General features: G+C 40.2%; 4 protein-coding genes across 4 annotated transcripts; 3 read left to right on the plus strand and 1 right to left on the minus strand.

Moving 5' to 3' along the window:
- The first annotated feature begins 1194 nt into the window (after positions 1-1194).
- cenpn (centromere protein N) lies at positions 1195-4075 on the plus strand. The gene is made up of 10 exons (XM_085354101.1): positions 1195-1365; positions 1510-1555; positions 1691-1750; positions 2217-2290; positions 2416-2589; positions 2683-2784; positions 2989-3043; positions 3166-3275; positions 3391-3514; positions 3969-4075. The coding sequence occupies exons 1-10, from the start codon at positions 1195-1197 to the stop codon at positions 4073-4075; spliced, it is 1023 nt and encodes a 340-aa protein (XP_085210227.1).
- Positions 4076-6181: 2106 nt separating this feature from the next.
- Positions 6182-13628, plus strand: atmin (ATM interactor). Its single transcript, XM_085354113.1, has 4 exons — positions 6182-6442; positions 10935-11060; positions 11496-11695; positions 11802-13628. The coding sequence occupies exons 1-4, from the start codon at positions 6191-6193 to the stop codon at positions 13564-13566; spliced, it is 2343 nt and encodes a 780-aa protein (XP_085210239.1). The 5' UTR covers positions 6182-6190; the 3' UTR covers positions 13567-13628.
- Positions 13629-16534: 2906 nt separating this feature from the next.
- On the minus strand, positions 16535-18915 carry lg1h16orf46 (linkage group 1 C16orf46 homolog). Its single transcript, XM_085354123.1, has 2 exons — positions 18721-18915; positions 16535-17281 (listed from the first exon to the last, which is right to left on the minus strand). The coding sequence occupies exons 1-2, from the start codon at positions 18913-18915 to the stop codon at positions 16535-16537; spliced, it is 942 nt and encodes a 313-aa protein (XP_085210249.1).
- Positions 18916-19867: 952 nt separating this feature from the next.
- LOC146639632 (protein phosphatase 1 regulatory subunit 3E) lies at positions 19868-20945 on the plus strand. The gene has a single exon (XM_085354135.1). It carries the CDS (start codon positions 20022-20024, stop codon positions 20943-20945), a length of 924 nt encoding a protein of 307 aa, XP_085210261.1. The 5' UTR covers positions 19868-20021.
- The last annotated feature ends 4038 nt before the right edge of the window (positions 20946-24983 follow it).

A 24983-nucleotide genomic window follows, 5' to 3' on the forward strand; every position in this document is an offset into this window, starting at 1 on the left:
GTTTCGCCTCAACGATTTGAGTGACAAGAGTCGAGGGCGAATCGTAGCCTATATTCTTCTTTGGCCTCACCAATGGCGTGCGTACTTTCCACAAAAGGCGGGACAAATGATGACGGGAGTTTGCAGGAAATACAAGAAGGCTCCTCTCCAGGCACCTCCGTTTTTGTGAATGGGTACGGTACTATTTGGTCACCTGTGCTACACATTTTTTTTCCGCCATTACTTACTATTTCTGTAATGCATGGAACCTTGTTTCCGTCACTAAGTTTTTTTTGTTTTTGATTTTTTTTTCTTAAGTCAGATGTTCATGTCATTATTTAACATGAATTAATTAATAAATCGAAATGTCAACGATGCTTAATTATCTACTTACGGTTCTTTTGTTGTTGTTTTTTGCTTGTTTGTGTGTGTGGCGTGTGTGTGTGTGTGTGTGTGGGGGGGGGGGGGGTATTTTGTGTGGTTTGTGTTTACGTAATTTGAACAATCTGAGTGATGGGTTTTACCGTTTTTCCTCTGACAATATTTCCTCTTTTTATTTATTTAGTTATTTATTTTTGGTTGTTATTTTGTCCTTTTCATTTCGGAAGGTGCATGCATAAATGGGGAAAATTCACAACTAAATGGACTAAACTAAAAATGAATAAATAGTGTTCATGCTCTGAGTAAACTACTCATTGGTCAAACCTAGCCTAACCTAACTAACCCCTGACCCTAATTTAGTTCGTAAGTCAAAATTTCCAAACCGTGACCTGAACTTTTGACTTGGAGATGACAAATTTTCTTCTATTTTTTTTTTTCAACAGTTTCTATAGCAGCAGTGTGAACTTTATGAACTTTTTGTATGTCATAATTAATTTCACTCAATGGCGGTCACTAATTTCTTTCAACATTTAACTCTTTATGTAAGGGTCTTATTAAGGTCATTATTATATACAGATTCGTATAAGCATGGTTGGTCACGTCAGTAGCAGCGGTACTTAAAATTAATATATAACTCCAAGACAGCAGAGGGCGCTAAAGGAAATACGTGAGTCCGTTTTGCAAATATCTGATTGGTGGATTCATGTGCTTTTATTCTGGGCGGTTTGTTTGGAATCGATCGACTGTGGTGTGCGTTGTCGTGAAAGCTGAACAGATCGACAGTTTTACTCAAATTCAAGCTGTCTGTCTATTTCGGTCACTGTTGAAGGAAGCATGGACAACACTGTTAAACGTTTACTGGAGCGACTCGTAAGACGGATACCGAGTCGAATGCTGAAAACAACGCTGGATAAGTGGAGCCGTTTGACGGCGACGCAGCGGCAGTCCATAGATTACACAGAATCAAAATGGGCGTTAACAGAAAAACTACTTGCCATTTGCGAGGTATTTGGCTGGTTTTAGGCAATATAATTTGTTGTTATTTCTATGTGTTCATTGTACACTGTAAAAAATGTTCACATTGAAACTACTATTAAATATTATGGTGTTTGCTCTATTAGTGTTTAACATAAGTGTTGTGTTTCACAGGAAAATGAATTGACAGTTAAACACATAGCTGAGCTGGAAATGATACGTAAGTCGAGCGAAGTTACTGTATTATATTATTACTATTATATATTATGTTATCATTTTGGCTTTTTGCTATATCAGTGGTAAGGACAGATTTACAGTTCACTAACAGTGCTTGTGTCGCCCTGGTTTCATACAGATGTCATCGAGAATCCCAACCTGGGCATGTGGCATGCCTTCCAGCTCATGGACCCTCAAGGTATGTTGAAACAGTAACCTGCTCTGTGTCGTCAAGGGCTGAAAGCCTATAAGTTTTGAACCTTCGTTGAATATCGAAGCTCTTGGGGTTTTCAGGGAATGTTCTGTCTTCCTCCCCTCACCCCAACCGGTCGCGGTAGATGGCTGCCCCTCCGTGAGCCTGGTTCTGACGGAGGTTTCTTCCTGTTAAACGGGAGTTTTTTCTTTCCCACTGTCACCAAAGCGATTGGTCATAGAGCGTCATATGATTGTTGGAGTTTTCTCTCTTTTATTATTGTAGGGTCTACCTTACAATATAAAGCACCTTGAGGCAACTGTTTTTGTGATTTGGTGCTGTATAAATACAATTGAATTGAATGGAGGTTTTCTTTATTAAATTGCTGATGGCTTTAAGTGCCTTAATAATATTTTAATTTCTTGCTGTCTTTATAAATATCTTTTTTTTTTTTTTTTTTTTTTTTTTTTAGATGATGCTCACTCTGTAGAGCTGACACAGTTCAAGGAACAATTTAAATCCCACCTCAGTGAGCTAATAAGACACGTAAGCTATTCCATCTAATTTACACCCAAAAATCCTATTTTTAAATCGTTTTATCAGCAAATTACATTTCACATGCTTCTGTTAACCTCCTGCATTATCAGTCTGTTTTCACTTTATATTTGAAGGTTTCTATCAAGATAAAGAAGCACACAGATGAAGCTGTGTGGATTCGAATTGCATGGGGAGACACCTTTTCTCGCCCAAACCACCTGAAACCCACATATGTCGTTCACTATCTTCAAACCCCTTACGTCTTTCTGAGCAGCCTAACTTCAAAACAAAAGCCTCTGTTGTCACAGGTAAGGATGACTTCTGTGGTTAATACGTCACATTGTTTATCCAGTTTCCTTGTTTGTTTCCATCCTACTTTAAGAGACTTGTTTGCTTTGCAGGCTTTGGTTCTGTCCACCCGATATCAAGCTATTAAGGATGCTAACCTCAGTGGACGGAAGCTCACTGCCATCAGAGATCTGCTTATGAAGCAGTATCTGCAAGTATGCCTGATTTATTTATTTATTTATTTATTTATTTATTTATTTTAGAATTATTTACTAGTTAAGACTGACTTTATTTTTATTGTTTTCATTTCTTAGATTTTGTGGGCTGCATGCAGTGTTTTCACCTTTTTAAATTACTGCTTTAGAGAGAAAAATGAGTGGAATTTTACTCTGACCTTTTTTTCTTTTAAATCCACCTAGGTGTTTCCCACCAAGTTTCCCAGCCCTCTGGCAGAAAGGAATCGTGTTGTCTCAAGTATGTTTTAAAACTTTTTGATTTTCTTTAAGCTGTTTTCTCTATGCATTTCTGTCATATGGTGAAACATGTACTTACATTTTTAATGCTGGTTTTATGTATGTCTTTATTTATATGTACAGACCTTCACATAGAAAAAGAGCAAGCTGGGTCTGCAGCAAACAGACATCAAATGGCTTGTGAGGCATTTGGTGATGGGCTATTACCTCAACTACAGTCTGCAGTTTACAAGGTAGCCGGACAACACCGACTAAGTAAAATAAGTTGATTATCTAAGTTGTTTCACTGCTTCACAGATACAGATGTTAACCCAGATGCTGCCATGTTCCTTGTTAATGTTTCATCAGCTGGAAACAAAATTCAGAGATCACACCAATAAGACCATGACAGAGCGGGACGAGCCATTCAGATGTGTTGTTAAATTTGCAAGCACCAATCTCCTCGAGTCACTCAGACACTCTGCATCCTCAGGTACACAGAAAGTGTTAAAAACAGTCATAAGAATAACTATCATCGTCTTTTGTAAGGAAGTAAGTTATGTTACTATAACCTGGTATGTCACAAAGTCATGTAGAATACTAACTGCATCTCTGCAAGTGTCCACAAGAGGGCACCAAAGTCCTGGAAGAAATAGCCATATAGTAATGCTGTTACATTAAGCTACTTCACAATATTCATGATACTTTGGGAAGAGGAAACTTTTCTAAGGAAGTTTGCTTTTATGTTTAATTGTTATGTCCCTGAATCCTCCTCACTTTGCAACTCTTTCCCACATTTTCCGGTGTGGGTGGAGACAATAAAAAAATACTGATAGTGACAGGTAATAGACAAATTCTCAGTTATGACGCAGGTTAAAACCTGATCCTCATTGTTGTCTTTCTGTTTTCTCTAATGGTTATTTAAACATTGTTTTTCTACTTTACAGGAGTTGCTTCCACCCCTGTGACACCCCTTCTCTCATCTGTTCCCTTAAAGGGAAAAAATTATTTTGTTATCACAGACAATGGCCCTGGACCTTCATCACAGAAATGACCATCAGACACTTGATTTAACTTGTAGCATGCTCAGTCCATTAGTCCATTCATTTTACTTCATACTTTAATGATGTCTTTGTTAATAAAACTCTGTCTGTTTCAATAAGAAATTTTTATTCTTGTATTTTTATATCTTCAGCTGTAGGTATACTAGTTGCTGGCAACTCTGTCACTTTATTGTTTGTCAGCATTGCATATAAAAGCAGAATTTTAAATATTCCTGAGGTTTTGTCATTTGTTTTCTGGTATTGATACAAATGTGTAATTTTACCACACATTAATACAAAGTGTTTTTCTGCGTAGCAATCAGATGCACGTTATTTCAAAGTGCATTTTTACTCTGTTTGTGTCTGTATACAAAACATTTAGACAAAAGCTTTAGTCTCAAGTTTATTGTAAACAATCCTTTCAAGCTTATTTAAAGCATCATTGGTCAAAGCAATTCTTTAGTCCTGTTAAAACGTGTCCATTTAAAAAAAAAAAAAGGGGGGGGGGGCTTGTAAATATGTGATTTACACAAGTGAAAGGTGTAGTGGCAATTCCTTTACTTTTAAAAGATCAAACGTCCCACAACTTAAAGTCCACAAGCCACTGCTGCATTGAGGTAATATTTCGTACGCAGGCAAATGAAGTCCATTGTCCAAACATTTTAGTTGAGAGTTTTGGTTTATTTATCCATCTTGGCAAGCAATAACAAGATCCTTCATGCTGCTTCTCCTGCTCTGGTAAAAAACCATAAGCCCACCCCAATGCATGCTGGTCCTATACCAGTCTCTTTATTTATAGAAACAAAATGGCCCTACAGCTCTTACTAACTAATTTAACAAAATAACAACAAACAAACAAATCATTTAAAACAAAATATTAACCGACAAACCCCAAAATATAAGTAAACTAACAACAAACTTTAACTTTCAAAAAAATAAAAAATAAAGAACAAATAAAGAACAAATAGCTCCAACAAAAGGTGTGTATTAGTTAAATAGATCTGTCTTTACCAACCATAGTAGCCTCTTCATATGTTAACTAATAAACTTAGACTGGGGGAGTTTGGGAGATATGTGAAATTTGAAAGATACTGGACCCCATCTGATGTAAACAGAGGTTTACATCAGATAGGGTCTGATGTGATGACAAACCCAGACACTGAATCTAAACGTTTTGAGAGGACAAAGTGAAAGCTCTGATTTGATAAACGGTATTCTTTCGAGTATTTTGTAGTCGAGGCGAGTAATGAGTCGGAAGATTTGCAGAACATGTCTCCAAACATTAGTGACATACAAACAGAGAGCACAAGTCCCGCCAAAGGACTTTGCTGTTCTATGATGTTTTTATTACAATATGATTATGTGTGCAGTTTTTCCAGATTATGTGTGTTTATCTCATCCTGATGACATCAGCGGTTTCTATGTATTATGCTGATGTCAGCACTGTTAATATGGAAATATATAGTATAGTATATTAATCTTTTTGTGTCACTGTGAAGTCATGTGACCCTAACCCTATGAATATATGTATTAAAATCATAGGTTTTATCAACATGAGTGGAGCAGAATTGGCTGAAATCTTTGGCTTATGTCTCCAAAGGTCTATCATATTGTTGTGAAGTTTGCAGGTGATGCACTTTTTTTTTTTTTTTTTTTTTTTTTTTTTTTTTTTACTGATTTTCACATTTAGTGCAATCTTAACCCGATTTTCACCTAAATTAATTACATAATTTCTCCTTTTGTGGGAGAATGAAATGGGATCATTCATCAAAAATAGTTGCAGGAATAAAATATAGAAAAAAAATGAAATATTCAGTTTTCAATTAGGTGGGTCGCATTCATTAAAAAAAATCCAAAACAAAACAAAAAATCTAGAACTTGTCATTAGTGATGCTGAACCGGGTTAGAGTCCGCGCTATACGCACTCGAAGTCTAATTATTCGTCCATCCGTATATGTTAAAAATCACATTATTCTGCAAAACGGAAATGCGAATGTTATCTAGGATGTGACGTAAGCCCGAACAGGAGAGTGGAAAGGTGGCAATGCAGCCTTACAGGCAGCGTTGAGGGACGGAATGATCCTTTTCATACAGTGCTGCTGCTGGGGCTCTCTGCCAAACACGGAATGCACTGTCAACACAGAAACATGGCTGCCTCTTCAACGGGCAAGGCGAGTAACAGTGATAACGCTAATGCCGGCAGTCTAAACTGTAACGAAGAACCTCTGCCGCAGTCTCGGGAAATGATAAAACCCACCATCGTGGAGCTGACCAAAGAAGTGAGGACGAACATCCTATGCACCGTGGAAGGATGTGGCAAGATTCTCCCCAACACACCTGCGTTGAACATGCATCTGGTTAAGTCGCACAGAATAAAGGTAACTAATTTCTAAATCAGGTTATTCCGATGTGAACTCAACTGCGATGCTAACTTGGCTAATTCGGTTGAGAGAAAACTATCATTAAAAAAAAAAACGCAAGTCATCCATAACTTCGAATTAGCTAGCACGTATGGTCGTAGTAATGTGTTGCCAATAACGCTGGGACAACATAGTCGAGCTTTGGTAAAAGTTAACTAAGTTTCTTCTTGACTGTTATTTAATTGGTGACTGTTTACTATTAGCGAGTTAGCTATACTGCACCTAGCCGCTTATGTTATCAATTATTGCATTTGTCAAGAGAAATTCGGTGCTTATTGCATTAATAATATACAGATATACCCCTTTAATATTAAATATTAGTTTTTAGCGAGTTGTTAATCTAGGGCAGGGAATTTGGGAGTATCTAAATTGGCTGTGTGTGTGCAAAGCTAGAAATCTATTTGTCGTTGTATGGTTACGGTCTCTCAGGAATACGACCGCACAAACAACGTGCTGTCTATCACGAACACAATACTTAGACTTTGGTCTAAATGTTTAAACCGCCTCAGCTGTACTAACTCCTAGTTCCTCTGTCCTCACTGGACTGGGCACTTCGTGGGACGCAATAATTCACTGTCTCCCAATGAATGAAGTTCTTTGCTGGGAAAGACTGCCTTTGTCCTGCAATAGACTAAGCTCTTTGTTTAAAATAGGTGAATGTTAGAATTTGAATTAGCTCCTAGAAGTAATCCATGCTGGCCCAGCAAGGAGAGCGTTTAAAGGCCTAAAGAAACCACAAGTTTTACTATTTAAATCTGAGTTGCAGTCAGGAGTAGTTTAAAGTTTAAAGTTAAGCAATCAGTTTCTAAATGTAATTCAGTTTTTACACCAAAACCTTAAAAGCTGCCGTAAAGCTGGGTGAACTGTGTTTGGTCCATGTTCGTTGCAGTCCATGAATAAAGAGTTATATTGGTCACTGTGTTGGGTTTTCATGGTGCATTCACACTTTCCTCAGAGAGTGCCTGTAAGAGGCACAAAGGAAAGAAAAGGAAAGAAAAGAAAGCGAGCAACAAGAAGGCAGCACAGCTTGCCTGTGTTACTTTTAATCCACAGCTATGTGAAACTTCTGTCAGCAGCCGTAATGATATTATGGTTGACATAATGATAAAGTGCATAAAATGCCACAGTTGCTCACTCAGTGCTTCTGCATAGTTGATGGAGCTAGAGTTGGGCTATATCTGTTTATATTTAACAGCACCATAACGTCACTGCATCGCTCCACAGCTGTTTCATCACTGTTTATATTGTTTCCCTATGAAGACTTAAAAATAAAAAAAATTATATATATATATATATATATATATATATATATATATATATATAAAACACCCAGCACGCCCCTGCGGGCGGTTTATCCTTCAAGCTCGGGTCCTCTACCAGAGGCCTGGGAGCTTGAGGGTCCTGCGCAGTATCTTAGCTGTTCCCAGGACTGCGCTCTTCTGGACAGAGATCTCCGATGTTGTTCCTGGGATCTGCTGGAGCCACTCGCCTAGCTTGGGAGTCACCGCACCTAGTGCTCCGATTACCACGGGGACCACCGTTACCTTCACCCTCCACATCCTCTCGAGCTCTTCTCTGAGCCCTTGGTATTTCTCCAGCTTCTCGTGTTCCTTCTTCCTGATATTGCTGTCATTCGGAACCGCTACATCGATCACTACGGCCATCTTCTTCTGTTTGTCTACCACCACTATGTCCGGTTGGTTAGCCACCACCATTTTGTCCGTCTGTATCTGGAAGTCCCACAGGATCTTAGCTCGGTCATTCTCCACCACCCTTGGGGGCATCTCCCATTTTGACCTCAGGACTTCCAGGTTATACTCGGCACAGATGTTCCTGTACACTATGCCGGCCACTTGGTTATGGCGTTCCATGTATGCCTTGCCTGCTAGCATCTTGCACCCTGCTGTTATGTGCTGGATTGTCTCTGGGGCATCTTTACACAGCCTGCACCTGGGGTCTTGCCTGGTGTGATAGACCCCAGCCTCTATGGATCTTGTGCTCAGAGCTTGTTCTTGTGCTGCCATGATTAGTGCCTCTGTGCTGTCTTTCAGTCCAGCTTTGTCCAGCCACTGGTAGGATTTCTGGATATCAGCCACCTCCTCTATCTGCCGGTGGTACATACCGTGCAGGGGCCTGTCCTTCCATGATGGTTCCTCGTCTCCCTCCTCTTTCTTGGGTTTCTGCTGCCTGAGGTATTCACTGAGCACTCGGTCAGTTGGGGCCATCTTCCTAATGTATTCTTGGATGTTCATTGTCTCATCCTGGACTGTGGTGCTGACACTCACCAGTCCCCGGCCCCCTTCCTTCCGCTTAGCGTACAGCCTCAGGGTGCTGGATTTGGGGTGAAACCCTCCATGCATGGTAAGGAGCTTTCTTGTCTTTATGTCAGTGGCTTCTATCTCCTCCTTTGGCCAGCCTATTACCCCAGCAGGGTACCTGATCACGGGCAGGGCGTACGTGTTGATGGCCCGGATCTTGTTCTTACCATTCAGCTGACTCCTCAGGACTTGCCTGACCCTCTGCAGGTACTTGGTGGTTGCAGCTTTTCTAGCGGCCTCTTCATGGTTCCCATTCGCCTGTGGGATCCCCAAGTACTTGTAACTGTCCTCTATGTCTGCAATGTTGCCTTCTGGTAGTTCAATCCCCTCAGTTCTGACTACCTTCCCTCTCTTTGTTACCATCCGACTACACTTCTCCAGTCCGAACGACATTCCAATGTCATTGCTGTATAGCCTGGTAGTGTGGATCAGTGAATCGATGTCTCGTTCACTCTTGGCATACAGCTTGATGTCATCCATGTACAGGAGGTGGCTGACAACTGCTCCGTTCCGTAGTCGGTATCCGTAGCCAGTCTTGTTAATGATCTCACTGAGGGGGTTCAGGCCTATGCAGAACAGCAGTGGGGACAGAGCATCTCCTTGGTAGATCCCGCACTTGATGGTGACTTGTGCTATGGGCTTGGAGTTGGCCTCTAGTGTTGTACGCCACATCCCCATTGAGTTCCTGATGAAGGCTCTTAGGGTCCCATTGATCTTGTACAATTCTAGGCATTCCAGTATCCAGCTGTGGGGCATTGAGTCATAGGCCTTCTTGTAATCAATCCAGGCAGTGCACAGGTTGGTCAGTCTGGTCTTGCAGTCTCGGCTGATTGTTCTGTCTACCAGTAGCTGGTGTTTTGCGCCTCTGGTATTCTTGCCAATTCCTTTCTGTGTCCCGCTCATGTATTGACCCATGTGCCTGTTCATCTTAGCCGATATGATGCCAATAGCAGCTGGATAGCGTAGTGGTTAGACTACACGCCTTTGGAACAGAGGATCGCAAGTTCGATTCCTGCCTGGGGCGTCTGTATCCAGTAAGGGTCCTAAGGCTAGACCCCCTATGCTAAGCAAGCCTACCGCAGACATGAGCGAGACAGATAAATATGAAGGCATGCCGGCTCGGACGTCGCCCGGATCAACAAGGTCCGCGTCAGGTGTTGAGGAACCAGGGCACCCTGACGAAAAGTGGGCTACTGGAACAAGAAGGCATCGGTGGGCAAGAGACGAAAACAGGGCGTTGTTGGAATGCTACTATGCAAGTAACCCCGGCGGAAGGGGCTACATGAATAGGATGAGGGACCTATGGATTCTTCGATACCCAACATCCACAATGACGGCGAAACAACTAGTAGCTCAGTGTTCCAACATTCGAAAGAAGGGACTGCTCTCACAGCTAGATAGATAGATAGATATAGATATATATATATATATATATATATATATATATATTTTGACTGTGTGCAGTCAGGTCAGTCCATAAAACTCATGAGACTATTCCCATTCTAATCTAGAATTAGCTTGCCTTTCAAACCATATCACTTCCCTTAGCAGAAAGAACAGTTTAGAGACTATTACTTTGATTTACCACTGTATTGGCTAGTCTGTTGGAGAGAAGATTTGACTTTATAATTGATATAAGCTAGCCATAGGACAGACAGTAAATCTGCTTGTTTTCTCTTCTGAGCTACAGCCAATCACAGAGTCGTGACATGACTCAGGCTTCAGCCTACGACCATATGATGCCGTTTCAGAGAAGCACAAAATTTGGATTTGCTGTCTACAAAATTTGGCTTTTTAGTTATATTCTTATCACGAAGCAGACAGTGTTTGTTAGCTTTATCTTTTCCACAGCACAAGCACATGAATCTCTTCAATACTATAAATCAGAGACAATTGTATGTACAACAGTCATCCCATGGTGCTTATAGTAAGGTAAAGACCCGACAATATTGGGGGGAAATCAACCTTTATATCATTAGCAATTATATTGTAATTTGAGTTTCTTAAATATAAACACAGCATGGGAATGTGTGTTTAAGTCTTACATTCACATATTTCTGATCCAAGTATCTGTAATGCATATATCTGTATTTTGTCCTCTGTTAATACTTTGTTGTCATTATCACCCCCAGGATGGTATTGTCAATCCCACGGTCAGAAAGGACATGAAGGGCTCTCAGAAGCTTTACTGCTGTCCTATTGAGGGTTGTCCCAGAGGCCCTAACAGACCTTTCTCCCAGTTCTCCCTGGTTAAGCAAGTAAGCATTTCCTCTGTGAAATGTAATCAGTTATTGTTCTATTTTTAAGAACCACTTGTGCAACTTAAAAAATAACCTTGCATTTTTAATGTAAGCAGTGTTAAATAATTTACTGCATGATTAAGTTGTATACAGTGTCCTGTAGTCTGAACTGAAAGCCTCTGATACAATAGGTTGAGGAAAAAAGAACTGCCTAATGTGAAACACATGTATCAATATGAAATACCATCTTAGCATTTCTACTCTGATTCTTGTAGCACCGCAAAACACAGGGAAAAGCTGCCTTTCTTTCCTAGTTTTGCCTAAATTATACTGTGACCTTTAACTGGGTGAATCACTAGAAAGAAGTAAATGGGCATGTGCTTTCCTTTTCAAATTCCATTTGGACATTTTTATTTTAAAGCTATTTTCTGCTTTTGATTCATTTCATTTCAGCACTTCATGAAGATGCATGCAGAAAAGAAACATAAGTGCTCCAAGTGCAACAATGGCTACAGTACAGAGTGGGACTTAAAGAGGCACATAGAAGACTGTGGAAAGACCTACCACTGTACATGTGGCTGCCCCTATGCTAGCAGGGCTGCTCTACTCTCACATATCTACAGGACGGGTCATGAAATTCCAACAGAGCACAGGCATGTACAGGGATAACCCCAACACTTTCATTCATATACTGTATTTTGTTCTCTCCATGCATTTATGATTGTTATCATTTTATCTAATTTATTTATTATTTTGCAGAATTCCCCCAGTAAAAAAGAGAAAGATGGAAAAATTGTTAAGTGGTTCTGAAAAGGTTAAGATCAATGATTCAACCTTCCAGATCATCCCTGCTGCCACAGAGCAGACAGACACTTCTCTCCCTCCTGATACAACCATTACTATCCCAGACTCCCGGAGGAGCCTGCAAAAGTTGCTTTTACCAAAACCCAAGATGGCTTTGGTTAGTGTTCCTGTGATGCAGGTGGCTCATTTGCCTGTACTCCTTCCATCTACAGAAAGTGGGGCTCTGAGGTCTGTAGTGCTTGCTGTAGATAGCCAAGGTTCTGTTAGTGCCCTTCAGCTCCTTCCACAAGCCACAGGAGCAGTGGTACCCCAACTTGATGCTAAAAGTTTGGGTTTCAAGGATAGCATGCCTACTTCCCGCTCTAGCCAGGGGCCTATTAGCACAGGAGTGCAAGTCAATCTGGATCCAGTAGGTGCAGAGGATTCAACCATCAGCATGGCAGCACAGCGAGGAAGGAGCACTTCCACCAACATTCAGACAGACAAATCGTACTTGTCAAAAATGCCCACAGGAGTAGGGGTTGGGGAGGGACTAGGCTTGTGCTCTGTGGGCGAGTCCTCTGTGTCTTCTTGCTCCCAAACAGACATCAGTGTCAGTGCCCAAGTCCTTTTGCCAGTCAGTGTTGAAACCCAAACATTCTTCTCCCGAGCCAAACCCACATCGTCTATTGGAGCTCAAACAGACAGCCAGTGTCTGAGCCAAATTCCCTGCGCATCCTCTTCTGTGCTTCCGTACAAAACCAGGCAGACACAGACATACTTTGCCATGCCACAATCGGAGGAGAAGGCTCAGAACCAGGCTGTCATGTGCTCAGACCTATTTGGCAATGACTCCCTCAGTGTGTCAACCCAAACAACTTTGGACATAGATGACACCCTTTGTGCTGCAGGAAGCACTATATATGAGGACTCAAAATCAGAAGGTGGTATGTGTTTTGGGGTGCAGACGCATGAGCTGAGTGCAAACAACATGGCAGACAACCAGACCCAAACAATGACCTTGTTAAATGACCTGGAAAACATCCTGTCTGACAGTATGTCAGGCCATCAGGTGCTCACAGAGGCTTCTGCAGGCTGTGGGTCAAGTCTCAGCTCTGTTCAAGAGCAACATAACGGCATCGACTTTGATTTTGAAGAATTCCTCAATGCTGTGCACATCCAGACACAGACCGAGGAGAGTGAGCTGGGAGGACTGGGTGGTGACACGCCAATGGAGTCTCTAGACATTCAGACACAGACAGACTTCCTACTGATGGATGATCTGGACCAAAGTGAGGGACCAAGCCGAACCCAAGCCAGCGACTTGGAGCTATTTGATACTCAAACTCAGACTGACCTCAATTTTCTGCTGAATGCCGGAAGCCACATGCCCCTGAGCAGCATCTTGCGACATTCAAGCTTTTCTATGAGCACAGAGTCATCAGACACAGAAACACAAACAGATCTCCCTTCATTTGCCACGAGTCTCTCTGCTCAGACTCCTGTCACTCAAGGAGAGAATGCAAGACTGCTGAACAGCACAGAGACACAGACTGTGACCAGCCAAGCAGAAGGCCTAGGAAACCTGTTCCTGACCAGCAACGAAACCCAAACTGTCATGGATGACTTCCTGTCAGCGGACTTGGCGTGGAACATGGAGTCCCATTTCAGCTCTGTGGAAACCCAGACATGTGAAGAACTTTGTGCTCTGTTTCAGCATTCTGAGAAACCCAACAGCTGAAGCTTCCCATGCCTTTGCAATAAAGGTTTCTGATATCTGCCTCTTCCTATAAGAGGAAATGGTTTATGCTGTCCTCTGGCAAATCAAACCATAGTCTTAGCAGCAAGAAGTCTGCAGATATGTTCTCAACCATTCCACTGGGGGCATAATGTCCAGAGCCCTTCCTGGTGTCTATCCTGACAGCATTGCTGCACTTTATTAGCTCAGTGGGCATGACCCATGAGCTCCCGTGACAGTTTACATATTTATTTGCACATAAGGTAACATTGTACGTGTCTTGTCTAAAATGCAAGCTTACTTGTATATTTCAGTGCGTAGCCACTGTGACTGGTCACTGTTTGGTCTTAAGAAGTTGTAAAAACATTTAACATTACATAAAGTTTATCTCTGCACTTAAAAGGGATGACATACATACCTATATATGGCTGTCATGAAAGGCTTGTAAAATTGCTACCTTGTATGACAGCTTTCAAATATAGATGTACTGCTGTAAAACAATCTCATCTCAGCTGTACAGTATACAATATTGTACGTTTAGTTTACATACGTATGCAATGCGCATGAAGCCTTTAAGCAGCACAACATAAAATATTGATTCTGCACATGTGCATCTGAATGCTGCATCTTCAATGTTACCTTGTCAGTGGCAACAAGACTGTAAACTCTGACATTGCAGGCAGCTGAAAACATGACAAGTGAGATTTTTTTTTTTTTTCAAAGTAAAGGCTTTGCATTGCTCAAAGCAGAAGATGTGTTGTTGAAATATAACCTGGCACAAAGTAAAAAACAATGTTTGTCCCGTGTTGCGCACCTTGCATTAAAATGTGGTTGTGAAGTCTGATGTTTTGTAAACACTTTTTGTGTCAAGGCCTCTAGTTAAGACTTAAGTCAGTAAGCAGGCTAGGCTGTCATCGTCTTTAACTTATTCATTAGCTGGATGTAAGTGTATACATTAGCAGTACACTGCTGAAGTGATCCAGTAATGTTACCGTACACAAAAACAGTGGATTAGAGCTAGGATTAGCACAGATTAACACAGTGTTTTGTTTTGTTCTTTTAACTTAAAGGACTTACACTTTAGACCCAATTTCCCACACTAATTTTTTTCAAATCACTAAATGTAACTTTTTTTCCACCCCCACTTTTCTTTTTTGTTATATTGTGACCTCAGTTACCTCATAGGCACCACATAGACTGTTCTACATGAGACCACAGAGCTATAGGCCTTGTTTATTTTCCATTTTTGTTGTGTTGGTGCCTTAACCCAAGTATTAACTTGAGTTCTGTTACAGATAATTTGCTGCTTCAAAGTCATGTTTATACTAGAATACCATGATGAATAAACAATGAAAAATATCTGAATCCTTTCAGTCTTTGTTTTGCATGTTTTATCTGTTTAGTATTGATGTTTTTATTGTGATTGCATGCAATGTGAGAATGCCTCTGCTCCATGTTTATGGAAAGATTTATGCTGTGTCACATGAAAATATTCCTTTGCAGCATTTGATTGAAAATAATTACTTTGATTCCATTACATCTTAAATGAATAGTGTTTAATGTCATTACACTTTATGGATGTTTATTAAAACTGAAGAATGTACACAATAATGACTCTGTGCCCAGACATATTATGCTTTTTTTTTTTTTTTCTCCCACTATTCCCAGTTGGTTTATGGATTATTTCTCTATTTTAGGAAGGTTCACGCCTATAAAGTCTGAGCATGTTTTGTTTTAAAGCAGTAATTCCAACTTTTAATTCCTAAATTCTAATACAATAGAGCTGTTTCCTTGCAGGTTTAGTGGAATGGGGGAAAATGCCTATATTTGAATGGGTAGAAGCTACGTCACTTTCTGGTGTCTGTTACAGTGCTTTACTTTCTCTTTGTAGGGAGTGCATGCAGATATTTTTCCAGCACAAAATATTTGTTTTTGCAGAATTTATTTGATTTTTCTGTTGCCTAAATGTGTCGACTTAATGGCTGCCTTTAATTATTGTTCAAGATACATTATAGATGTTGTTAATAAACTGCTGGCAAGTGTTGATTGTGTTCATTTTTATTTTTTTCCCAAAACAAAAATAGGAAAGTAGTTGCTGAAAGATGGACAAACATGATCAATATTTGTTTGTTTTTTTTGTTTTTTTTAAAAAAGGTTATAAGTGGGTCATACATGTTTTATTCATGTGATCTTGAGTTCAGTATTACAATTGCACACATTATGTCATCGTCTCTTAAGATTTGGTTGTGCGAAACAAATTTTGCACCATTAGTTTTTTCTAAAACAAAAAACCTTTATAATATTGTACCTTTTTTCTTCTTCTAATGCAGTTACAACCTGCCCAGTATAAACCTACTAAATCCAGGCCTGTGCATTTATTTTACATCTGTGTAGGTAGGGAAAAGAATTAGAGCAATACAGATAAATGTAATAAGGTAACAAAATTGCCACAGCTTAAACAGTATTATAACAACTGACTGAAAACAGGTCATGAGTCATGTTGACCCTGGAAACCAACATGACCCTTGGCATTTTCAGAAAGAACCTTGGCTCCACCCATAATCCATAACCATTACCAATCCCTTGTTTACTAATATAAAAGTTAAACTGTATTAAGCAGATGCAGTAGTTTGGCCACAGTTTATATTATGAGAAACAAGCTGCGGTGCAATGTTAAAGTTCTGACCAAGTTGTAGTCTGCTTAAATTCAAAAATATTAGCGACCACCAGTGCCACTATTATGCCAGGCCGAATTTCTTCTTCCAGCTAACTGTATTTTAATGGTATGTGATGAGTGAGGCTGACAGACAGGATGCCCTTTATAATGAAAGATGTTGCCTTTACTGCATACTTAAATATTCAAGTGACAGATTTTTATTTCACATGCCTCGTTCAGCTTAAAAGTGAAGTGAGGCAGAGAAGAGGCAGCTCGGGTGCATTTGTGAGAGACTTTAGTCCTCAGTGCATTGAGTCAGGTTTGGAAGACATTGTATTTAATACCTCTTGGTATCAAAACATTGTGTGGGTTTTGCCAAAATGACTGGTACTTGGAGGTCAGCGCTGCAGAGAAAGTGGAAATATCTGAATTACTAGCAGTGTCCACTCTAGTTCCCCTTGTTCCACGCTGCTTGTCTAAAAGGAAACCGTTTTTCTCTGAGGTTTGTTTCTCTGGAGTCTTCTTGTCTCTACAGAGATGACCACTGGCCTTGGCAATCAGGTGAGGTGGGTTAATAGGTGGTAGAAATGTGAAGTTTTTAATGGGAACCACTCTGTTATTGGGACGATGACTATGTTTCCAAGGCTTAGCAGGCTTGTTCTCTGGCACAGAATATTTTGAAGACAGATGGTGAAGCTGAGAAAGTGTCTCTTTATCCATCCCTCTCTCGTATATCTTTTCTTCCAGTAAGAGATGTGTCGGATTTCTCTGCATGGCTTTAAGGAAAGGACATTCTGCAGCATCTGTCTGTTGAGCTGCCATAGCAGTTTGACTCCAAGATCCTGTGTGCTGATTTACTGACACAAACTTCTTAAAATTATCCAGGCCTGCATGAGACTCACAGTGCTGCTCTGTAATGCTGGCTGAGCTGTCTCCATTAGAAGGCACTGGGTCATCAGATGAAGGAGTTCCATTGTCAGCCTCCTTATGCTCTGGTTTCTTGTATGTGTTTGAAGTCAAAAGTATGCAGCTCAGGGGAACAACTCTGGCCCAACCACAAACCTGTTGCAAAACCAAGTTTTTTTTGTTAAGTTCGGATATGTTTAAAGCTAAAAATCACAAAGTAAAAATACTTATTGAACCAAGTAAGAAACATGCAAATAGAAGGAAAGCAGTAAAAGCACAGATGTGATTAATAATACGTGAATGAAGATTTAGTCCGATTCTGTCCATCATTATAAAATGTGACCATATTTTTTGCATTTTGCATATTTGTCATACTTAGATGCTTCAGATAATCAATACTAATATCAGAAAGGGTCATTAATTGTTAAGTGATGATTTTTTTTAAAGAAAAATAGGTATCCAAATCACCCTCACTCTATGTGAAAAAGTAATTGACTCCTAAACCTATTAACTGACTGTGCCACCCTTGGCATCAGGAAATGAGTCTTTCACATCGCTGTGAAGGAATTTTGATCCAGTCGTATTTACAGAATTGTTTTAATTCAGCCACACTGAAACGTTTTCAGGGATCAATGGTCATGTCAACATATCCCAATCTCATTTAAGACTCACTAGGCCACTATGAAACCTTCATTTTGTTTTTGTTTTTTTAAAACATTCTGAGGGGGACTTGCTGGTGTGTTTCAGCTCGTCGTACCCAGATCGTCACATTACCACCACCATGTTTAACTGCTAATATGATGTTCTTTTTATAAAACTCTGTGTTAGATTTACATCAGATGTAATGGAATGCGAACTTTCCACTCTACAAAATATTTTCCCAAAACTTCTGGGAATCATTGACATGTTTTCTGGCAAATTTGAGGAGAGCCTTTATATTCTTTTTGTTCAGGAGTGATTTTCTACTTGGACCTCTCTCATGGATGTCTTTTTTCCCCCACTCTCTTTGTTGTTGTTGAATCATGAACTCTGATCTTAACCTTGGCAAGTGAGGCCTGCAGTTCTTTAGATGTTGTTCTGAGTTCTTTTATGACCTTCTACATGAGTCATCGACGGGCTGTGGAAGTAAATTTGGTAGTCCGTCACTAGTGGGAAGATTCAGTACTGTTCCAAGTTTTCTCCATTTATGGAAACTGGCTCTCACTGTCTTTCACTGCACTCCCAAAGCCTTAGAAATGATTTTGCAACTCTTTCCAGACTGGCTTTGATAGATTTCATAGATAGATGACTTTGATAGATTGGAGCAGATAGAAATGGATAGCCCTTTTCCCTTAATGAATTAATAATTGTTTAAAAATTGCATTTTCTATTTACTAGGGTTATCATTGACTAATATTACAATTTGATTATCTGAAACACATAAGTGTAAAAAAACACACAAAAAAATAAGAATTAGGGAAGGCGCCTAAATACTTGTTCAATTTATCACTGAGTCCAAACTGTGACATAGAAGACACTTACTTAAAAACAAAATTGCAACTACATATAGGTAACAAATTAAGAGAGGTACAGTAACAGGATATTGGATCACTTACAGCATCCTCCCAACCAGAGTAACAATGGAACTCATTTAGCTCCTTCTCATTCAAGAAGTTCTCCTCGCTGGTATCTAAAAGGCTTTCAACAAGTCTCCTTTCTGCTATTTCGTGCTCGCCAGCTGCGTTCTCCGGTGCTGACAGCTCCCCGTCTGCTCTGTCCACAGCTGTACGATCCCTTTCTTGCGAGGTCATGATGTAGTTAGGTCCTTTGACTCATGGTGAGATCTCGAAAGGGTCATAGAAAACAGAATTCCCTTAATTACTTAAAAATGCATCTTGAGTAGCACTTTTAGTGTAAATATGATCAACTTAACAAACCTACCGCTGATTTTGCTTACCAAAATAAAGCAAACTGGATTATTAAACGAGGAAATTAAGAAATACATGAATAATATTTGTTGCTACTCACAAACAACTTCTGCTGTGTGCTATCTGTCGTGGTGGCGACTTTTTTATTTCCCGATTGAGAGTTTTGTAGGACAAAAGCGGAAGAAACGGTGAATGCCTTTAGAGACCAACTGCAACGCCGTCGTCATGGTGACACTTAAAAGCCCGTACCGTCAAGAGAAAGGGGGAGGGGTTCCTGCGCTCCTGCTGCATTCTACTACCGACACATTACTGTCCTATATCTGTATTAAGAATAAAAAAATCAACACAATAGCTTCTTTTTTTTTACACGGGAACGCTTGATAATCTAGTTATGCACACAATATCTGGATGTACCAGACTGAAGACAAAAGCACATAACTGTTTTTGATGCACCTAAATTATTTATTTCATGCGGTTTGTTTTCAATGTCACAGCGTTCAAACTGGGAAGTAAACCAGCTGAAAACTTGTGAAGAAGGAAACCATTTTGGTCAGTTAAACGCGCATCTCTGCACGTAAATGTAGATGAGACGTCAACCTCTGCCCCGGGAAGAGATCAGCTGTGAGAGAACACGCATGAATTTCCCCACATTCAAGTGGAAACGAGGAGATATTTGATGTGAAGAGGAAGGAATTTGGTTTTTTTGTTGTTGTTGTTTTTTGAGCAAACAGCTCTCCATATTTATTTTATGATGGATTTTTGGTTTTTAGTTTTTTAAAGAAGCATCTGCAAGAGGAGAGTCGCGCTAATTGCGGAAAGCAACAACACTTTGGTTTATTGGTCCAAGGCTGCAGAGTGTCAGCTTCTGACGCAGGCAGAGCACCTATCCTCGAGTTGCACACTAACACCTGACGGCTCCATCTCTTGCATCGCCGGTTTTTCTCCATAACGACTACTCCGGCTCTGCAGTTCAGGGACTCCAACGTTTTATGGAAGCGGGGTCTGCGCACCCTGTCGCGGTCATGCTCCCCCCAAAGAACTGCCTGCCGAGGAACTACAGCTGCATAGCTGGACTATTCGGGAGTCTTGCAGCGGCAAATCCGAGGCTTGAAGATGGGGAGGATTTTGACATGGTGAACGCCACTTGTGAGCCTATCGAGAGCGCAGTGGTGAATGAGAGGCCAAGGGGCAGGGAGATTTCCCTGAAGCCCCCACAGAGCCCTAATCTGCGTCGGAGGTGCACGTCTTTGCCTACACCTACAGAGAGAGCAAAGTTAGAGATCGCCCGCAGCAGAAGCCCAACCATTAAGAAAAAAGTCCGCTTCGCGGACTCCCTGGGCCTGGAGCTCATTTCAGTGAAGCATTTCGACGACACAGATGTTCCCGAGGTGCCTGAGCGCATAATGGCAAAATTACCCAAGGGACCCCTTCACCTTCATCACTTGGAAACAAAATTCCCCCGGGCTCCTGCGCAGTCTGTGTTCATGGAATTGCAGTTCACCAACCCAGGCACATTACCCGGCTTCGAGCAGAAAGTTAGGGAGGTAAATGTCCTGTTGGAGACCGTGGAGGCAGACGAATTCAGCCTCTCCGGCTTCGTGCGCGTGTTGAATCTGGCTTTCGAAAAGAGCGTCTCTTTGCGCTATTCCCTAAACAACTGGATAACCTTTATGGACAGTTTGGCGTCCTATGTTCCTAACTCGAGCGACGGTGACACCGACAAGTTCTGTTTCAAGATAGTTATGCCCACATACCCAGACAACGGAGGAACATTGCAATTTGCAATTAAGTACTGTGTCGGCGGGCAAGAGTTTTGGGACAATAATAACGGCAACAACTACAAAGTCCGTCGTCACCGGTTCAAGATGTCTCCACCTCGGGAATGGGAAAACGGATGGATTCATTTTATCTGAGCTTTGACGTATGCAGTGACACGCTTGCGCCATTTGAGCGCAATTTATCCCCGGGTACCTTATAAGCCTGTAAAACAAAAGATTCAAATTATTATTATTCCGTCATTGTCAGCTGTATACATTCCGTGACAGAGAAAATATTTTACCACGATATTTCAAACAGTGACCCTGTGGTGGCGACGCACCGGGGGTTGAAATGGCCTGCTGTTTAAGCCTGATAGGCTTCCCGGTGTGGGATGCTGTTCGATATGTTGCCTTGATGTCAGGGCTCTGTACAGCTTGGTGCCCTTTGGGAGGGCATGTTCTCGTTATGTAATATAAAAACACGCGCCATGGAGAACGTGCCGGGTAATGCCAATTTCAGGCATCACTACTCATTTCAAGATGCTGTAACTGTCAGTTTGCATGTGTGCAAACATCGACTCAAAAGCAAAAAGAAAGCATTTTAGCTGATGGTAGCATACGCCCCTGGTCATCACCTGCAGACTGGGGTAAACATGTCTTATCCCCCCCGCCCCCCCTAAAAGATGGAGATATAAGGTGGTTATTTAATTTAGATATTCAACTTATTATTTCCTACTATCACGCCATTTAAATGCCTTATTCTAAGCCATGATGTAGGGAGTTGTTGATTTGTGTTGTACAGTATTATCTTCATTGGGCTTGAATGGAGTTAAATGCATTAGATGTTTAACGTCATTAAATTTACAATGTAAAACAATCCAGGGACATCATACTTAACCATACAAAAATCTGCCTCTTAGCAATACATTTGTAGCCTATTCAACATAAATTATTTTACGTTTTGCATATTTAAATTATGAAGAATAAGCTGGTTTGACAAAGTTCAAAGACAATGAAGTAATGTTAAATATCTCTCTCTCTCTCTCTCTCTCTCTCTGTATATATATATATATATATATATATATATATATATATATATATATATATATATATATATATATATATATATATATATATATATATGGAATTTAAGAATTCTTTATAAATATAACTATAAAGAACAGGTTTTTCAGGACTCCTATTCTTTATTCTTTACAATAATTTCTTGTTTTATCTGAATGAAATCCTCCAGCATAGCTTTTATCACAAGGAAAATGTCTGAAGTAGCTGTTTGAAAGGTTAAGTTTACCTCTGATTACCTGTGGACCTTTTTTGTTTCTTCTCTTCTTCAGGTTGACTGCTAAAGAACAGATCTTATTTTCACAACAATTATTTTTTAACTAATATATTTAAAGAAAAGCGTCTTATTGTACATGTACAGCCTTGAAACAAAAAATATCTAAGATTCTTGACAACACTGCTTAACTATATTTTTCACAGAGCAGGTCTGTCTATAGTCCAAGTAGCTATCACACAGGTGGCTGTGTTTAAATATCTTTAGCTGCTTTAAATGTACACGATAGTCATCTGTGCAAGAATAGTGCTGCTCCTCACACTTCTTATACTTTATGTGAACGGATTGACTGTCTTTCGTTCTCAAATTGCAAACTGTCTGCTCGCTTTCATCATACAGTACACCTTTATAAATGTTATTGTCATTTCTGGACAAACGTGTGTCTCACATCTAAGGTCTTTTTACTTAGATCAGAGGCGAGCAGCCTTCCAAACTCTCTCGCCTTCACTGTGGCTGACAAAGCTTGTCTGTTGTTCAAATCATTTTAGTTAAATGCCAATATCCACCGCGCTTTTAAAAATCTGTACAATAATATCAAAGCGAGCATGTGTAAAGTTTAGCCTTTAATGAGGCCATCGCGCCGGGATGTTGACAGAGACTATTCCTATAACCACTTAGTTTTTGGAGCACTTCCACTGTGAATCCATCAGTATTGTTTGTCTCCAAAGATGACATAATTTATGTCAGGGCTACGGTGCTCTACTTGATCATATTAGATCAGTTTTGATGAGATGAGCGATGATAGTTCCAATCATGCAACTTAACTTTAGCACGTACAGAGCTGAATTTCTCTCATTGGTTTATTTAAATACATTGTGAATATCTAATGTCCTGTCATAGCAGAATTTAGTGTATTATGCTGTTACACCAGTGGGTATTTGCATATTGTCTGCTTTGGTCTGTGTAAACTTTGTTCCAGCATCCATGCAATGCAATACCAGAAAGCATTAATTATCCAGGCTGAGGTGACTGATGTGGGCTTAGAGAGATGCATCAATAGCCAACTGATCACTGCCAACATAGACTGTGATTTTTGAATTTAATGTTTGGCTCATATGTGGCGGTATTTGCTTACTAGATAGCAATAAAGTGTTGGGGTTGCTTGACACAAGAGACTGTGTGAATATAATTGTCTTGTCTGTTATCTATTACATTTGAACCTGTTGGTTTCGCGTCGCAAAAACTGTGAAAACTGTGGCGATCCCACAGCCCTGTTAATGCAACTGTCGAACTAGTTTTGCAATATAAAAATGTCATTTGTAGACGACAAATCTGGATGCTATTTTTATTCTGGCATCTCCAACACTGCTGTTGCTATTGGTGCATCTCTACTACAAAGAAGATGGGTCTGTGGTCTTAGATTTTCACCATAATCAATTCATAACTCACTGATATATAAGTATGTATGTAAATGTGTTAATGTTTCATATTGAATGTCTTCCTGCTATGTTGTGTGTACTTTGAATCATTTTAAAGGCAGACTTGATGAATTAGAATGGTACAGGCTTGTTGTCCTTTGGTGCTGTAAAGTTTTATCAAAATAATGTGTTTTAAAAAAAAAACCTGTTAAAGCAAACAATTTTTTCTCCAGGAACATTTGAGTAAATGCTATTGTTAGAATTAGGAATGTCACAAATTGATATTTTCTCCCGAAATGTTAAAGATCATCCCGAATATATGCATCAAAATGTAAAAGAAAAACAAAACGTGAAAATAAGGACTATATTGGACACTGTGTACACAAATATAGGTGTACTCTCATCTTACTAAGCTATGAGTTCACTTAGAGATGTGTAAGAGAAGTTTAAGCTGGAGAGTGTAAGTGACTATAAAATATGTAAACTCTGACGGTGAAGAAGGAGGCGACATGAGATATTTTAGTGTTTGATAACTTTTAATATGAGCGACTTATGATTGTAGTTGACTAAGAGAGTGCAGTCTAATCCAGCAAGAGGAAGGAAATGTGATGTTGTAAAGCTTTTCTTGTCAATAGTTACCGAACAAAATGTTTGCCATCGTTTGTCGTATTTTTGCTTTTGCTCACCATCGAAAGCCTAACTCACCTCTGTCGATGACCATTTTACAACATTTCTTCCTTGATCTGCTGTCTTGTCAGTGATATTTTTGATTTCTGTAATTCCTGTGCAACCAGTTTTTGCTGTAACATCTACACCCCGAGGTATTTTCTGCAATGGAACGTAACCATGTGCGCATGTGTAGCTGAAACATACCTTCATTTCACGTTCGGGTTTTAATGTAACTCATTTTGTTTAAGGTTAATAAAGGCATTTTCGATGGAAACCAAGTGTTCTGCGAGTTCCTGTAGCTCACATCCACCCGGCATGATCTCTGATATCTGCGATTTAGAGTACTGTGCCGTCAGTGTTAGGGCAGCTGCAGAGGTGTGCATGTGTGCAATCCCAAAGTGTCCGTTTTGTCGGTCGACTGAACATCTAATTTTCAAGGAGTTGCTGTTGCTCCCCATTCATAAAGGAGCACACTGCAGCGGGCTGCAGCCATCGCCATTGCATACCAGGCTGAGGACATGTCCTCTGAATTGATTGCTGGTGACACCCTACCCTTATTCTGTTTACGACAGGGAGGGGGTTGCAGCTCGAAGCAGGAAAAGGTACAGCCAGACCTGAAGAAATGCTTTATAAACTGATAATAAAATCATCCCACCTTAATCCTGTTTCAATGTTATTTATTTTAAATAATCATACTACCATAGGACAGTAAAATCAGAGAGCTGGTGTATTTATTTTAGCACTAATACAAAAGGTCAAGAGGGCTAAGTTAAACCTTTGTGTGTGACTATGTATAGACATACTACACATGAG

The sequence above is a fragment of the Diplotaxodon limnothrissa genome, linkage group LG1 (assembly GCF_057381915.1).
Source record: "Diplotaxodon limnothrissa isolate DT_005_m linkage group LG1, D_limnothrissa_male_GT1.1, whole genome shotgun sequence".
NCBI classification, from domain to species: domain Eukaryota; kingdom Metazoa; phylum Chordata; class Actinopteri; order Cichliformes; family Cichlidae; genus Diplotaxodon; species Diplotaxodon limnothrissa.